This window comes from Fragaria vesca, unplaced genomic scaffold (assembly GCF_000184155.1).
Source record: "Fragaria vesca subsp. vesca unplaced genomic scaffold, FraVesHawaii_1.0 scf0513181, whole genome shotgun sequence".
Classification (NCBI taxonomy): domain Eukaryota; kingdom Viridiplantae; phylum Streptophyta; class Magnoliopsida; order Rosales; family Rosaceae; genus Fragaria; species Fragaria vesca.
The window spans coordinates 17,244-34,098 of record NW_004443451.1 but is presented as its reverse complement, the minus strand read 5'-3'; the positions used below and the strand labels follow the sequence as shown (position 1 = coordinate 34,098).

At 37.6% G+C, this 16,855-nt stretch overlaps 2 protein-coding genes and 1 pseudogene across 2 annotated transcripts; 2 read left to right on the top strand and 1 right to left on the bottom strand.

The window, feature by feature from the left end:
• Positions 1 to 558: 558 nt before the first annotated feature.
• LOC101306785 lies at positions 559 to 2,673 on the top strand. The gene is made up of 3 exons (XM_004310236.1): positions 559 to 780; positions 917 to 1,019; positions 2,219 to 2,673. The coding sequence occupies exons 1-3, from the start codon at positions 563 to 565 to the stop codon at positions 2,291 to 2,293; spliced, it is 396 nt and encodes a 131-aa protein (XP_004310284.1). The 5' UTR covers positions 559 to 562; the 3' UTR covers positions 2,294 to 2,673.
• Positions 2,674 to 2,760: 87 nt separating this feature from the next.
• Positions 2,761 to 10,076, bottom strand: LOC101308540 (disease resistance protein At4g27190-like). The gene is made up of 4 exons (XM_004310238.1): positions 9,952 to 10,076; positions 4,261 to 6,467; positions 3,772 to 3,861; positions 2,761 to 3,524 (listed from the first exon to the last, which is right to left on the bottom strand). Exons 1-2 carry the CDS (start codon positions 10,074 to 10,076, stop codon positions 4,646 to 4,648), a joined length of 1,947 nt encoding a protein of 648 aa, XP_004310286.1. The 3' UTR covers positions 2,761 to 3,524; positions 3,772 to 3,861; positions 4,261 to 4,645.
• A 5,769-nt stretch (positions 10,077 to 15,845) lies between these two features.
• Positions 15,846 to 16,855, top strand: part of LOC101308252 — a 2,995-nt pseudogene continuing 1,985 nt past the window's right edge.

Sequence of the window (16,855 nt, the reverse complement as noted above, 5' to 3'; positions counted from 1 at the left end):
AAGAAAGTTTCTATAAATATTCATGGTGAGAATCAAAAAAAAAAATAATATTGCAAAAGAATTTTACATAACATCTATTTATGAATTATATATATTAATATATATATATAATAAATTATATATAATAATATTTCTAATCCTAAATGGATGGGGATAAGAACAAATATCAAAATATCATACCCGTCCCGTACCTGATTCAAAAATTCGAATATTGGGGATCCCCATACCCATTACCCGTTTATCCCCGTACCCCGTTACGATCGAATACAATGCGTAGGTCTAGGCCCATCACGGCCTGTTACCCGTTAAGTCTAGGTAAATCACGGCCCGTTACCCGTTAGGTCTAAACTCATCACGGCCCAGACCGCCTAGACGTGGACCGTCTCCGCCTAGCCCGCTAAAAACCCAAGTCGTCTTTTTTTTTTTTTAACTAGAGGGGGGATGCCATTCTATTCTGATTATAGGTAGCTAGAGTTTCTTCTGTTTCATATTTCTTCTCTAGTGATCGTATCATATATTCATATTCAGTAATTAAAACTTGTTTTCTTTCAAAAGCAATGAAATGTTATACGAAAGAGAAGAGTCTCACACTGAGCAATCAAGGTTCTTCTTCTTGATTGGAATCTTCCTCTTTCTACGTTGTCGTGGGGAACGTAGAAAGAGAGAAGATGGCTTCTTCTTCTTCCTCTCATCTCTCAGCCAGTCAGCCATACCGCAACACCTACCAAAATCCTCACCAGCCCACTATAAGTGTTCTTTTTCTCTCTGCAACTTAAACCAGTCAGTTCCCTTCAGATACTCTTATCTGGTTTTCTGTTTCTTTAGTTGCATGTATCTATAAAAGCATGAATACAATAGCATATGTAGAGATGCTATTGTTGATTAGGCAATGGTTTTAACTATCATTTGTATGCAGTGAACTCAAAGTCAGTTGGGTTTCATACTTTCATGTAAGATCCAATCTTGACAACAAGAGTGGCAGTCGAGAGGATTCGGACCATTCAGCTAAACCATCGAAGGTATTGATCTTTTTTCTGTCAACTATCTTGATTATAAGCGATTACTATAGTTTCCAACAAAAAATGAAGGGATATGTGTTGGCTTGATGCTTATTTCTTTCATGTTGCCTGATGCAAGTTGTTTGATTAGTCCTTACTTGTCTGCTGACACATCATTTATGTTCTTAATGCTACTTGCTTTGTTCAATCTTCTCTTTTACGGGCCGTGAAGAGTTCATTCAATTTGTCTCTTGAATCATGGATTTAGTATTTTGTTCAAGAGAAGATAGAAGATAGAGTCTTTCTTATGAGTCTTTCGCGTAGTGGGCATTACCATTGCTTTGATATCTTCTGATGAAATGTTTGAGTTAGGAAGGATTTTTAAGTGGACAGAGACTACTAGCTCCTGTTTTGCTTTTCTGTGGCACTTTCAACCTAATTCTTCTTATATTATAATGTTAACTTGAAGAGTATAGTTGGTTTTGGTGGCTTACAAAAACAATATTGTATAACTTACCATGGATATGTTTTGACATTAGGGAATATTTCAGGCCTTAATCTCTGACAACTTTTTGCTCTATCTCATGCACAAGGATAACAAAGATTAGGCTATCCTGTTTGCTGTGAGACTAAGTTGTGAATATAAATATGTAAGTATTAGAAAGTAAAGATATAACACAAGTACATTTTTACTCGCAGAAACCTTGCACCCATGAAGAAAAACTGTGTGCCCCTAACTGATCTTGAGGAACAAACTTTTTCACTATTCTAAACACACTTCTTTACAAGACTCACAACTCAGAGGATGTCACCACGCCTAGCCATACTGCCTAGTCTAACTGCTAGCACTCAACCGAACTTGCTCTCTTGTCTCTCAAGTGTTTTACACATAAGATTATGCTAGGCTTCAAAGCAGAACTTAACTAACGCCTTTGGCTAATTCTCTGAGACAGCTTACAACATGGTTCACACGAACTTAACTAACTCCCTAGCGAATTCTCTATGAAGATTTCACCAGGTTGCATCACCTAGACCGCTCCCAAAGTATGCATGAACAATGAACAATGATATGGGTTTTGAAAATATTTGGTGCTCAGCTCTAAGATTTATAATCAACGATGAAGACTTAGAGCAAAGGAGCAAAGAAGAAATAATGTTTGTATCCTACTGTTATGGATACTCATTATCTTTGATGAGTGATTGGTTCTTATTATTGTCAGGTTGTGGAAAACTCGTTTGCCCGTATGTTTAGGGACTGGTGTACCAAACAACAAAGGTCTTCTCAGGAGGCCTGATGCAAAGCATCTACTTGAGAAGATGTACAATGGTCGGCTAGTGCCAAATTCTTAACAGAAACCATCCAACAACACCGGCGAGTTTTGAATTTAGCTAGAATCCTGTGTTGTTAGCAAATTTAGCTAGAATCCTGTGTTGTTCAAGCCGATGCAGTTTTGAATTTGAGGGTGTCATATTAGAGCCATTAATTGTACAAATATTTGACATTTTCAATGCAAGCTGTATTGTTTCATACAGTTCTTTATATAACAGGTACTAGAAGACACATGCGGAATAATCTTTGCAATTTGCGGTGCTCCCTGCTGATTCATTGAATGTTTTCTCCTCTCATTTTCAGTGAGTTGATGATTATGTTGGTCATATTATAGAACTCTCATCCCATTTGAAACCCTGTTACTGATTTAGTTTTCCTTAAGAGGAAGGTGTGGATTGAACTAATGAAAAAGAGGAAGCATTTCAGCAGCATCACTCACGATTCAGGTGCCACAAATTCACAATTGAAAACAAGCAACAGTGGGTAATTACAAATTCAGGTCCAGCCTTCTCTTCATCTTGTTGGTACTTGATACACACAGCGATCGTCACGTAGAACATGTCTTGTACCTTTTCTATGAAACGGAAGTATGCATATCTCCGTGTCTCGCTGAAAATCAATGAACCACACACTCCCCAGAATCCTACAATGAACCCAATCCCAGCAAGAACATAAAACCAGGGAGTTGACGAAAGGAGCCATGCGGTTTCATGCTCGTTGTTGTTGTCCACGTCTAGATCATCAATTCTCATTGTTTCCTTCTTTTTCTTATCGTATTCTGTTACATACTAAGTAGTACTGCTAGTATCATCCATGCATGCAACCCAACTGAACATACTTCTCTCTGGCTCTTTCTTCTCTTTCTTCCTTAAACTGGACTTCCGGTGGCTGTTGCTGCTGGCAAGGCATCAACTGCGATGCGGCTGGTTGGGTCACCCGTATCTCATTGGCCTCCGATGGCCTCACACTCAAACAATGTATTACATTTGCTTCATCAAAACTAGCACTTGAAAATCTCACACATCTCACCCACTTGAATCTCTCCCAAAATTTTCTACATCAAAGTGTTGCTTCCTTCTTGTCCTTGACTCATCTTGAGGTCCTTGATTTCAGCTCTAACCTTCTTTCTGGGGAGCTTCCAGTACTTTCTCTCTCATCTAGTATCCGCGTGCTGGATTTGTCCAACAACCAATTTACTGTCCAAGAAATGATTGATAACGACGAATTATAACAAGAAAAATAAGAACATAGGAGCGAAAAAGAAAATTGTAGTTAAAATTTTGCTTGTTGCACTGAATCACTAATACACAGAAGACTGGGAAAGCCAATGAATTATGAGAACTCCATTATCTTAGAAAAAGGTGACATTTGTAGTTTCTATGGAATCACAAGAAATTTACCATTCAATGAAAAGAAAATAATTCAGTTGATCACATAGCATACCTGGACAAAGAAATAGAGTTGAACTTGGTTACTTCCTGCAATGGAAGTCAGAAGCTGAGCTAGAGACTTCACTAGTGGAAACCAGATGTTCTGTTGCATCAAAATAGGAAAAAAAAGAAAAGAAAAAAGAATTACTATTAAAATTATAGATTTAAACAGAAAAGTAACATTCTAGGAGTGTCCATAACATTGCTTCTAACTTGCATTACTAGAGTAAAGAAAACGAAACAATCATCAACTTTAAATATTGTGCATAATTTTGACTTTTTTGTTGTTGTTCACAGATAACAAAGAAAAATAAGAATGAAAATAAAAATACTATTTTAATTGTGTTTCGTGTTCTGTCCTATAGTTAGAGCTCAATTGTTTTAAAAGAGTGGGACGAATAAAAATTGAATCACAGATATTAATTGATCAAATCAGTTTTTGCCCAATTGCTGCCCTACAAAATACAGAAGAAAAGAACAAACTAAGAAACTATTTCAATACCTGCCACGTAGAGTTTGGTAATGTTGTGGATCATCGAGTTGGACTGGGTCAGACGTGGAGGCTGAAAATGAAAATTGGTTCCTGCATTTGAAGGCTTCGAAGAGATCGGAAGAGGTTGAAAACAAAAGCTTGGGGCAATCCACCACCATCAAGCGTACCAATGAAGGACACTCAATATCAACGACAGCAATTGCACCATACAAATTAGGAAGATTCTTCAAAACCAAGTTCTTCAGTTTTGGTAGAACCGTCTTCTCCTTGTTCACTGCTTCCATTACTCTTTCCAACAAAGGGAAATCCTGTACAAGAAGGTCTTCCAATTGAACAAGACACTGAGCTACATCAGATGCGAACAGACTTTGCAGCAGCTCGCAACGGTAAATCGTCAAAATCTTAAGACTCTGGAACATTGCACGTGGAGCGGGACCATTAGTCCATTACATATGTTTCTTAGTTCTTCTAGCCACAACAAATGCATCTCTCTCAGTTTTGATTGTTCTGGCTCGAACCCTTCGCATCTGAACACATGTTCCAATTTGAGCATAGAGTTTAAATCTAGTTTCTTCAGATTTGGTAGTCTCTGTACAAATTCTGATACACTCCTCAAAATCCAACCACAATACACATGAAACACCTTGAGATTTGAGAGAGACCCAGGTGGTAACTCACCAACACACAACTCCTCCAGGTCGAACACTAATTTCAGATGCAACTCTTCCAAATTCTCAAACACTGGTCCTATTTCAACTCGTCTTGTTGTGTTCATCAACTCTTTCAACTCGTCTTGTGGCCCAGCAACTGTGAGATGCTTGAGTTTATGTAACCTCCCACGGTCATATTCCATAACAATGTCACTCATCCCTTTGCAGCGGTTGTACTCTAGCTTTTCTGTTTTCTCTGTCACCGCTTTGATAAACCAATCAGCCAAGGTATTGATGGTTGCTCCATTAAGAAGCAAGGATCTTGAATTACGATCTCCTTGTTTGTATGCAACGGGCCAGAATGTAGTGTCGCTGCATCTGCCGAAGACACTTATACAAAAGTAATCCCAATCTGGTGCGGCCTCAACATTTTTAGGGATAAAACCTTCATCGGATAAGCCAACCTGCAATATTTTCAAATTTGATAAACCAGCTATCTCATCAAACCTAATAATATTGGTTCTTTCTCTTGGTCCCTCAGCTACACACGACCCATCCTCCTCAAATACATAGTACACCATGTACAATTCTTCTAATTCTTGCAACTTTGATATCACTTTAGATGGAATTGTAACCATTCTTCCTCTCAATATGAATTGTCCCCAAGAGCGATTGACGTCCAAAATCCGTAGATTGGTCAAATGTTCTATTTCTCTGAACAATTGCCCCCTGGGACAACCTCTCATACTAAGAATTTCAAGCTTGTTAAGTTTCCCCACAACGGAAATGTCAATTAATTTGCTGCAATCATCTAAATACAAAGCTTGGAGGTTGGTGAGGAGACTAAATGATTGGGGTAATACGGAAATACTAGTGTTGCTAAGATCCAAGACCCTTAACTCTTTCAGATTCTGGATCAACTTTTCGGGGATCTCACTTAGTCCAAAATTCCTGTTTAGTAATAAAATCTGGAGATTTGGACATACCAACTCTTCTTCGGGTAGCTTGCGAATTTTGTTCCTCATTAGTGAAATAGCAGTGCAGCCTTCATGTAATCCGCGTGGCCGCCAACCCTTTAAACCACAGCCAGCTTTCACAAAAAACCGATGCCCATCTTCAGATTGTGCAATATTCAGGGCTGTATCCCGGATGACATCATGCATCTTAACACATCCTTCTTCCTCACTATCCAAAAGCAAGCTAGAACCTTTCAGGTACTTGACCACTGTAACTAATTTTCCTCTGGCTTCTTCCATTGTTTGGGCATCTCGAAACAATCTTTTTCCGATCGCGTACCGGAACAAGTCTTCTATTTCGATGTTACGGTCTTCTGGGAACAGGCAACAGAGCAAGAAGCATGACTTGGAATCCCCATCTTTCAAGTAATTATAGCTTAATCTTATACATTGGAATGCATCTTCCTCATGGTTAGGATTGACATATTTCGACTGCTCTAGTCGTTCAGCTGCCTTCTCCCATTCCTCCAAGTCCTCATCTCCGAGCGCCCTTGCAACAGCTATCAATGCAATCGGTAGACCCTTACACTCTAAAGCTATCCTCCTTGCCCTTACAATCGGTAGGCAAATTTACAGCAGCTTTTCCTACTCAATTCACTGGAAATGTATCATTGATATTCACTGGAAACAACAAGAGAGCCAATAATGTCAACTATTGCAGGTCATTGCCTCATTGGAACCCACCAAAGGCAAAAGCTTGAGAAAGTTGTTAGCGACCATGACATAGATAACTAACAACTTGGCCATAGAAGTCATTTTAAATGAGTTAGTTGTCTGAACAAGGTGATCCTAATCTTCGGTTTCACATGGTACGGTGAAAATGTCATGATACAGAAATGTCAAGTATTTAAAACCTATTGCTTGAGAAAATATCAAACCCAGATGTTATAATATCTCAACTTGCCGCCGGCCAATAAGATAATTAAACTACAAAACTGGAAGTTGATCCGAAACTTGCTTAATACTTTAAAATGTGTGAAAATGATATCAAACAGTTCTCTAATTAATCTCACCCCGTGATTAGTAGGCATCTTGACCTTGGGTCTTGGAGGACTCTGCTTTCTTTTTTACCAAAACCATTCTAACATTTCTAAGTTCTATAGAGAAATGAAATCGACTGAGGAAATGAAAATTGGCTAAAAATAAACAGAGAATCGATTCACTCATCTCAGTCTCCAACGCCAAGACCAAGCCTTTCCAAATTTGGTTTTCAGAATTAGTAAATCTAAGAGATAAAACCTTTGATTAGTAATACAAGGGTAATATGTGAAAGCCGAGCAATGTATTAGCATAGAAAAAAACAACAACACTAGCATGATTTAGAAAGTACAAATCAAAAGAGTAAAGACTGGTAAAAAAAGGTGAACATACCGAGGCATTTTTCTGATCATGTCATCTGTTCACTATCGTGAATTCTATGGGATGGCTGCAGCTGGAACCCCTTTGGAAGTTTTATTTCACAGGCTGGTACATTGGCACATCAGTTGGATCAATCAACTTAGCAGCTTCAGCTTGATCAACAACCTTTGGAATATATTGACACATGAGAGAAACTTATGTGTCAAAGCTATGTAATCCAAATTGATAAAATGCAAGTAGAAAATTTCATTGCGCTGAATAACCATTACGAATGAAGTACATGCAGAAATGAGCTCTGTTGATTTGAAACATGACAAGTCTACCAGTAATACTCAAAATTATAACTTCGGACTTATAATGCAAGGCACAAATAAATAAAAACAAGATATCGTAAGCATTTTTGTTCAAGGAGTTAAGACAGGGAGCTTAACCAGGTATTGGCTAACTTTAGGAGCATTCACCATGTTTCTATAATTTCAGCAGAGGTGTACAATCAAATTGTACGTAATACACCAATGATAATCTTTCCATACTTCAAATCATACCTCTATTGCTCTTTAATCTTTCATTGAACAACATTCATGTTTGTGTCTAAATTACAATGAATTCAACTTGATGGTTATACACAACAATTCTTGCTTTTGCGAAACTAAATGAATCCTTCATCTTCAAATCTAAGTGTGATCATGCAACCATACTCAAGTGCTTCTATATATCAATTTCAATGACATAATTTGCAGAACACTACATACTGTGATAGTATAGATTCATGTATCATTGTGGTCAAAAGAAGTAGACTCACTAAAAACGATCCAGAGGCATGGTTTAGTCAGATTTTAAGAATAATACAGGATAATATATGTAAGCAACAAGGGAACAAAGCAACTGGAACCAAAATTCTGAAAGCTAGCAACAATGTTATCACCTTACGAATACTTAACTGCCAATACCGGAGTAGTAGTTAGGTAGACTATAGTACTATGAAATTACCAGCAACCGTTGTGCTTTCATAGGAAGGACAGCAGTCATGCTTAGCCCGTGCGTAATAATGAGCTCATACAATGATCAAGTAAATTAAACCCAATCAACAATGATCAAGTTAAACCCAACCATTAATCATCGATCACAATCCCAAAAATCCGTACAGAATAAAAGACAACCCAAACAAGTTTGAATCCACCGAAAATGTAATAGAAAGAGTAGAAAGTACCTTGACTCCATTTCAAGCAGAGCGGAGGAAGGGGACGACGGAGTTGAAGCAAGAAGCGGGTAACCTCCACGCGCCGAACCGGAGCGTTAAATAGAGCAGCCGGTTCAATGCGTCTGCAGGCGAATTTGAAGGGACTTAGTTTGGTGGGTCGGTTTCCAAACACGACCCAACCTTAATGGGCTAAGATACAAGGCCTGAAATCAATTTCAAGTTTCTTATGTTGAACTTCTTACTAGGTACGAGGAAGTTCCTCTTAATGAACACTAGATATTGTTACCAAGTTCATGATCGATGAATGTTGTCACATTTTAATAAATATTTTGGAGAAACACATGTCCTAAAATGAAAGCTGCATGAAAGGAGACAAACAATATATTTTGAGCGATACTTGTATGATTATGCAGGTGTATTCATAGGGAGGCACAAGACCAAAACCATCTTACACAGAATTTTTCTTAGTACTAATACTGCTACTAAGAAAGATATAAGAAATACTTTTAAGGACATTAGTACTGGAAACTTAGAAATGCTGTAGAACACGCAATTACCATAACATGAGCATAATGAGGCCATAACATGAACAATGGGGAGGGTATGCTCAGTGGATCAAAAAATCATACACATACCCTATTTCATTCCCAATCCCCATGCCCGTCCCAGACCCTGTAAGGGATTCCCCGTCCCCTTTCCCTTTGGGGATTACGTTCCCATACCTGCCCCGATCCTCGTTAATAATTATTTAATAAATTAATTTTTTTTAAAATTTAGAAATATAGAAATATGAAACTAGAATCAAATATCAAAATAAATAAGTTTCTTGATTCAATTTAACAAAAATGAATACAACTCTCGACTTAAAAAGAAAGTTTCTATAAATATTCACTATAAGAATCAGAAAAAAAAAATTATTGCAGAAGATTTTTACATAAATATCTATTTATAAATTATATATATTAAAAAATATATATAAAATAAATTATATATAATAATATTTCCAATCCTAAATGAGTGGGGATGAGAACAAATATCAAATAATCATACATGTCTCATACCTGATTCAAAAATCTGAATACTGGGAATCCCCATACCCGTTACCTGTACCTCGTTATGATCGAATACAATACGTAGGTCTAGGCTCATCATGGCCTGTTACCCGTTAGGCCTAGGTGAATCACGGCTCGTTTTCCGTTACTCGTTAGGTCTAGACACATAACCACCCAGAGCGCCTAGACGTGGACCAACTCCGCCTAGCCCGCTAAAAGCCCAAGTTGCATTGTTTTTTTTTTTTTTTTTCCAACAATATATAACAGAGGGGGGATGCCATTCTATTCTAATTATAGGTAGCTAGAGTTTCTTCTATTTCATATTTCTTCTCTAGTGATCATATCATATATTCATATTCAGTAATTGAAACTCATCTTCTTTCAAAAGCAATGAAATGTTATACGAAATAGAAGAGTCTCACACTGAGCAATCAAGGTTCTTCTTCTTGATTGGAATCTTCCTCTTTCTACGTTGTCGTGGGGAACATAGAAAGAGAGAAGATGGCTTCTTCTTCTTCTTCCTCTCATCTCTCAGCCAGTCAGCCATCCCGCAACGCCTACCAAAATCCTCACCAGCCCACTGTAAGTGTTCTTTTTCTCTCTGCAACTTAAACCAGTTAGTTCCCTTCAGATACTCTTATCTGGTTTTCTGTTTCTTTAGTTGCATGTATCTATAAAAGCATGAATACAGTAGCATATGTAGAGATGTTATTGTTGATTAGACAATGGTTTTAACTATCATTTGTATGCAGTGAACTCAAAGTCAGTTGGGTTTCATACTTTCATGTAAGATCCAATCTTGACAACAAGAGTGGCAGTCAAGAGGATTCGGACCATTCAGCTAAACCATCGAAGGTATTGATCTTTTTTCTGTCAACTATCTTCTTGATTATAAGCGATTACTATAGTTTCCAACAAAAAATGAAGGGATATGTGTTGGCTTGATGCTTATTTCTTTCATGTTGCCTGATGCAAGTTGTTTGATTAGTCCTTACTTGTCTGCTAACACATCATTTATGTTCTTAATGATACTTGCTTTGTTCAATCTTCTCTTTTATGGGCCATGAAGAGTTCATTCAATCTGTCTCTTGAATCATGGATTTAGTATTTTGTTTAAGAGAAGACAGAGGATAGTCTTTCTTATGAGTCTCCCGCGTAGTGGGCGTCACCATTGCTTTGATATCTTCTGATAAAATGTTTGAGTTAGGAAGGATTTTTAAGTGGACAGAGACTACTAGCTCCTGCTTTGGTTTTGGGTGGCACTTTCAACCTAATTCTTCTTATATTATAATGTTAACTTGAAGAGTATAGTTGGTTTTGGTGGCTCTCAAAAACAATACTGTATAACTTACCATGGATATGTTTTGACATTAGGGATTTCAGGTCTTAATCTTTGACAACTTTTTTCTCTATCCCGCGCGTAAGGATAGTAAAGATTAGGCTATTCTGTTTACTGTGAGACTAAGTTATAAATGTAAATATGCAAGTACTAGAAAGTAAAGATATAACACCAGTACATTTGTACTCGCAGAAACCTTGCACCCAGGGAGAAAAACTGTGTGCTCTTAACTCTTGAGGGACAAACTTTTTCACTATTATAAACACACTTCTTTACAAGACTCATAACTCAGAGGATGACACCACACCTAGCCATACTGCCTAGTCTAACTACTAGCACTCAACTAAACTTGCTCTCTTGTCTCTCAAGTGTTTTGCACATAGGATTATGCCATGCTTCAAAAACTTTTTCACTATTATAAACACATTTCTTTACAAGACTCACAACTCAGAGGATGACACCACATCTAGCCATACTGCCTAGTCTAACTACTAGCACTCAACTAAACTTGCTCTCTTGTCTCTCAAGTGTTTTGCACATAGGATTATGCCATGCTTCAAAGCAGAACTTAACTAACGCCATTAGCTAATTCTCTAAGACAGCTTACAACATGCTTCACATGAACTTAACTAACTCCCTAGCTAATTCTCTATGAAGACTTCACCGGGTTGCATCACCTAGACCGCTCTCAAGGTATGCATGAACAATGAACAATGAACAATGATATGGGTTTTGAAAATGTTTGGTGCTCAGCTCTAAGATTTATAATCAACGATGAAGACTTAGAGCAAAGGAGCAAAGAAGAAATAATGCTAAATGCAAATGACAATTTTCAACAACCAAAGAGTATGAGGAGCAGAGCCTTATATATATATAGGCAAAGTACCAGCCATGAAAGGGCACGCACAATTACCAAATCAAGAAGGCTTCATTTTGGACTGTAGTGTTTTGTCTCACCAAAAGTAAGATAGATATGATCTGACGGATCCATCACGCCTAAGACAAAAGCCAAGTGAGATTTTCCCAAATGGGAATGAAGCCAAGAGAAAGAGTCAAGGGTTTTGAAAACTAAATCAGTTTTAAATAGGTGATAAGACATCACAAAACCACTAATTCTAAAGAGGACACTTAGACCGGCTATATAGCTTGGGCGGTGCCTCACATGGGTCAGTAGCTGACTTGGTCTGTGTATCACAAAACCCAGTTGGACTAAAAAAAGAGCTGACCTAAAAGTGCTTTAGTCATGTGCTCATTGGTTGGAAGAACAACACAACCCTAGACTAACTTGGAGCTCAAGCACAATGAAAAATGTTTTATTAATAGAGATTTGAAATTTAAATACTTGAAAAGCTGAAGCAAATACATTTAAATATGCATGAAGTCAGACTTAGAGATTAAGACAGATACAAACTAGGGTATCATCCAAATCTTCACTTGTCATCCTCAGTGAAGGATATGTGATGCATATGCATATGAACTACCTGATGCACTTGAGAACGGTCAGGTCTTCAATCTTCACTTGAGCTATTTTATGCATTCAGGACATGAAGTGCAGCTTGTGTCTTGTGTGTTTTGACCATAAGGGATAGCCAACAAATCTTATACCGACGGATAAGCAACTCTCTAAAGGCAGTTGCACTGGATGGAAAAGACAGACCACTTGGGGGCCGGAATTGTGGGGGAACTGGAATGTTGCCTTTTGTTATCCATGGTTGGACATGATCTCGATTTCATTATATTGGGATCTTCCCTGTAAATCCTTCTCAGATATTATACTTACCTGATTACCTCCCCAATATTCATGTAGGAAGATAAACTGCGCATGAGCGCATCCACTCCTCTGGTATTATATTTTTAGCCAACTATTCGCGTGTGCAGAGAAGTTATGTATAGATTATATTGGTTCAATGGTTCAGCTAGAAAACGAACTCTTGAGTTTTTCAGTGGCCATAATCATTTCATATATGAGCTCCTGTTTTCTTTGTTGGTAATTGGTTCCTGGTTTTCTTCATCCCAAAAATTAGTTATGCTGGTTAGACTCAACTAACTGAGATGCTTTAGATTATGCCTCAAAGTTTTTGCTTTGGCTTGTTTGGGGAGAAACAGAGTGCTTCTTCTTCTCCTGTTAGCTATAATACGTTGAAAAATCTGTACATTACATTGCTTGGGACACATACATTATTTGGATTTCCTTTTCCCATTCAGTTTAGATGTACTGTTACATGTGGTATATACCTTCGCCGATGAGTTGTTCATTTGCTTTTCGTTTAGGTGATATGTGTGATGGTACTGCAAAATGGAAAGCTCTCAATAGAAAACGAGCTAAAGATGTATATAAGTTTACAGAACGCCAAATTGTTATGGTATGAATTCCCATTGGTATTCATCATATTTCTGATTTTTTTCCTATATTTACTTGAAAAAAAAAAAAAAAAACAATCGATATACTATTACAGTTCTGTTGCATTTGTAGTCATCAGAAACTGAATCAAGAAAATATAAAAATAAGAGCCGTCATAAACCGTAGCAGATACTTGTGAATTTGGAGCCATTGCTTTTCCCTCCCATATCAACATTCTGTTGTGTTGTATCCTACTGTTATGGATACTCATTTTCTTTGATGAGTGATTGGTTCTTCTTGTGGTCAGGTCGTGGGAAATTTGTTTGCCCGTATGTTTAGGGACAGGTGTACCAAACAACAAAGGTCTTCTCAGGAGGCCTGATCTAAAGCAACTACTTGAGAAGATGTACAATGGTCGGCTAGTGCCAAATTCTTAACAGAAGCCATCCAACAACATCAGCGAGTGATCCTCCACAGAAGGGTTCATTTTTTTTCGGCAATGTGACCGTTAGTTTCTAGTTCACACCTCACAATAGTGTTAATCAATTAATTTAGATTGGTTAAGAAGACAAAGATATGTATAGGTAGCTGTAATTTCACTACTGTATTGTGTTGTAATAGCAGGGCTGCCCCTTGCAAACTCTGTCTAAGCTTATTTTGCCGGTTTCAGTGGTAATACTTTCTGAAGATTCTCTTTTGGAGGTGGAGAGTGGCACGTATTGTGATGCATGGTGTGTGCATTATTCTAGGCTTAATATGCTGCATCAATTGAAACTCGAATTTGGTAACAATATTTAGGTTCTCATTTCGTAGATGCTAGTCTTTTGTTAACTCTGTTTTCTATAGACTAGATAAACTCAATAACATAGAGTGAAAGAGAGCAAAAGGGGTATGAGTTGTAACTCTATCATCATCATCATTTTTTTTTTTGAAACGTTCATCATCGTCTATTATAATGGAACTATACCAATACCAGAGAAAATGGGAAAAAGAAGCCGAGCAAATGAAAAGAGAAGGCAAGGTTGCAGTCGATCGTTGTGAAGTCTGTGGTGGTGAGAGTCACAACTTAACATGTATACCATATAAAGACATTGGCAAAGGAGATACAGACGACATCGTAGGCGGCAGTGATGATGATGATGATGGTGATGATGAGGAGGAGATACCAAAGGGATATGCAAGGACATATAGGAACTATGGTACAAAGGAGAATGGTGAACCCATTTGAGGACCCGCTACTGGTATTGTTCCCATGATTTGTTTACGTTGTTACAAGTTTGGCGACCATCTCCCCTAAAATTGCCCCACAAAGGTAAAATTGCCAAGATCTCAAGAATCAGAGTGGGCTGTTACTGGCAACACTCCATACTCCGATCAACACCACTTAATGAGGGAACCCAACAACATGATGACATCAAGGATATAGTGTCTTAGCTACTTAGCTCCATTATTTGTGTATTAGGATCAATACGGTCTGGATTCTATGTTGTTTGGTAGTAATCTCAAAGTCATATGTTGTTTCTGTATTTCAATCTCAAAAACCAAAATACCAACTTGGGCTTAGATTGATCACTAAAGGCTTCAGACAAACAACTGTTGCAAAAGAATGGAGTATTGGTGCAACTAGTATTGCAGATGGAAGGTTTGAGCATAATCGTTTTACGAACAAAATTATTGGCATTGTTTTTTGTAAATATAATATTGGCATAATCCTTCTTACAACCTTGTGTGCAGGGACGGAGATAGTACACCGGTCTCTGGGCTACAGCCCAGACACTTTTTTCCCTTTTTTCAAATAGCATAGATTATATTATATGAGTTAAGCACCATTAGCCCATGTAAAAAGTAATTAAATGAAGTCAAAACCTATTATGTTATACTAAATAAGGATTGTAATAGGCCCAAGTCTTATTCTACGAGCCACCATCACTTTTTTTTATTCATTTAAAAAGATCCATTAGTCCATATTAAGTCCAAGTCTCCAACTTCTTCTTTGAGATATTTTTTCTCAATTTTATTCGATTTTCTAAGTATGTTGTATATTGGTATTTTGTTCTCTAGCTTGTTACATCGAATTTCAAAATTTTAATTCTAATCTCTTTCTTAGTTCTTACTAAGTCTATGAATTTGGGGATGTGAATCTGATAATTTTATGAATTCTCCTTGTCTATCAATATCACTTCTACCCTTCTAGATTGATTTTCCTAATGTCGGAGATTAAGAAGTGAAAAATATTTTCTTAATGTTAGATACTCGATACAAGCATTATTAATTTATTTATTTTCATACATTTTGAAATTTTTATCAAAGAAAGTTTAGCCCAAATTGTTTTGGAATTTTGGCTCCGTCCTTTCTTGTGTGTATATGTGCGTGCGACCATGATTTTTTATTTATTTTTGGTTACTAAGTGTTGGGTAGAGGGAATCAGTGCTTAATTATGCTACTTTTTTGTTGATAGCTGTTGAATCTCACAGGAGTCCTTGCTTACATTTCAGGCGGCATTTGGTAACAATGACATTTGATGCTGATTTAGGTGAGGCCACTTGCTATCTCGATGGTGGTTTTGATGGCATGTGGGCAATACTATTTGGGAGCTAGGAACCGAAGTTTGGGTAGGTGCTAGACCGCTTACAGATATGGATGCATTTGGGAGGTCAGATAGTGAAGGGGCTGAGTCTAAGATGCATATTATGGATGTGTTTCTATGGGGAAGGTGCTTAACTGAGGATGACATTGCAGCTCTCCATGCAGCTGTTGGGTCAGCTGACACTAGTATGATAGACTTTCCTGAAGATGCTTGGCAGTGGGCAGATTCACCTTCTAGAGTATGTGGTTTTCATCTTATTACATGATTACATATCCATGCTCGTATATCGAGGATGTCTGTTTCTGATTCTTGTTTTGTTTTGTTTTCTTCACTAGGTTGATGAATGGGATAGTGATCCTGCCGATGTAGATCTATATGATAGGGATGACATTGATTGGGATGGGCAATATTCAAGTGGGAGGAAAAGAAGGTCAGAACGTGATGGAGTTCTGGTTGATATGGATTCTTTTGCCAGGAGGTTTAGGAAACCTAGGATGGAAACACAAGAAGAAATATATCAACGTATGCTTTCTGTTGAATTGGCTGTCAAAGAAGCTCTCTGTGCAAGAGGAGAAACAAATTTTACTGATCAGGAGTTTCCTCCAAATGATCAATCATTATTTGTAGATTCAGAAAATCCCCCCTCAAAGTTGCAGGTAAGTTTCTCTGACTTTGCTGACCACTTTTTATGTTTAATGAGTCTGATTTTAAATGTCCTAAAATTTTGGTTTTTGCGAATCTAGGCCGTTTCAGAATGGATGAGACCTGCTGATATTGTAAAAGAGAGCAGGCTTGGTGCTCGGCCCTGCTTATTTTCTGGCACTGTGAATCCTTCTAATTTTTGTCAGGTTAGGCCCTTTATGAAATTGACATCTAAATTTGCTAATTACGTTGGCCAGCAGTTTCCACAAGTGACTTTGTTTTCTAAATAGGGTCGACTGGGTGATTGTTGGTTTTTGAGTGCTGTTGCTGTTCTGACGGAAGTTTCTCGAATATCAGAAGTTATTATTACTCCAGAATATAACGAGGAAGGAATCTACACTGTCCGCTTCTGTATTC

Coding starts and splice junctions, on each gene's coding strand:
- LOC101306785 (XM_004310236.1), top strand. CDS start 563: ATGTTATACGAAAGAGAAGAGTCTCACACTGAGCAATCAAGGTTCTTC. Junction 781..916: donor TCTCTCTGCAACTTAAACCA/GTCAGTTCCCTT, acceptor ATTTGTATGCAG/TGAACTCAAAGTCAGTTGGG. Junction 1,020..2,218: donor ATTCAGCTAAACCATCGAAG/GTATTGATCTTT, acceptor TATTATTGTCAG/GTTGTGGAAAACTCGTTTGC.
- LOC101308540 (XM_004310238.1), bottom strand. CDS start 10,076: ATGGCTGACTGGCTGAGAGATGAGAGGAAGAAGAAGAAGAAGCCATCT. Junction 6,468..9,951: donor AAGAACCTTGATTGCTCAGT/GTGAGACTCTTC, acceptor ACCGATTGTAAG/GGCAAGGAGGATAGCTTTAG.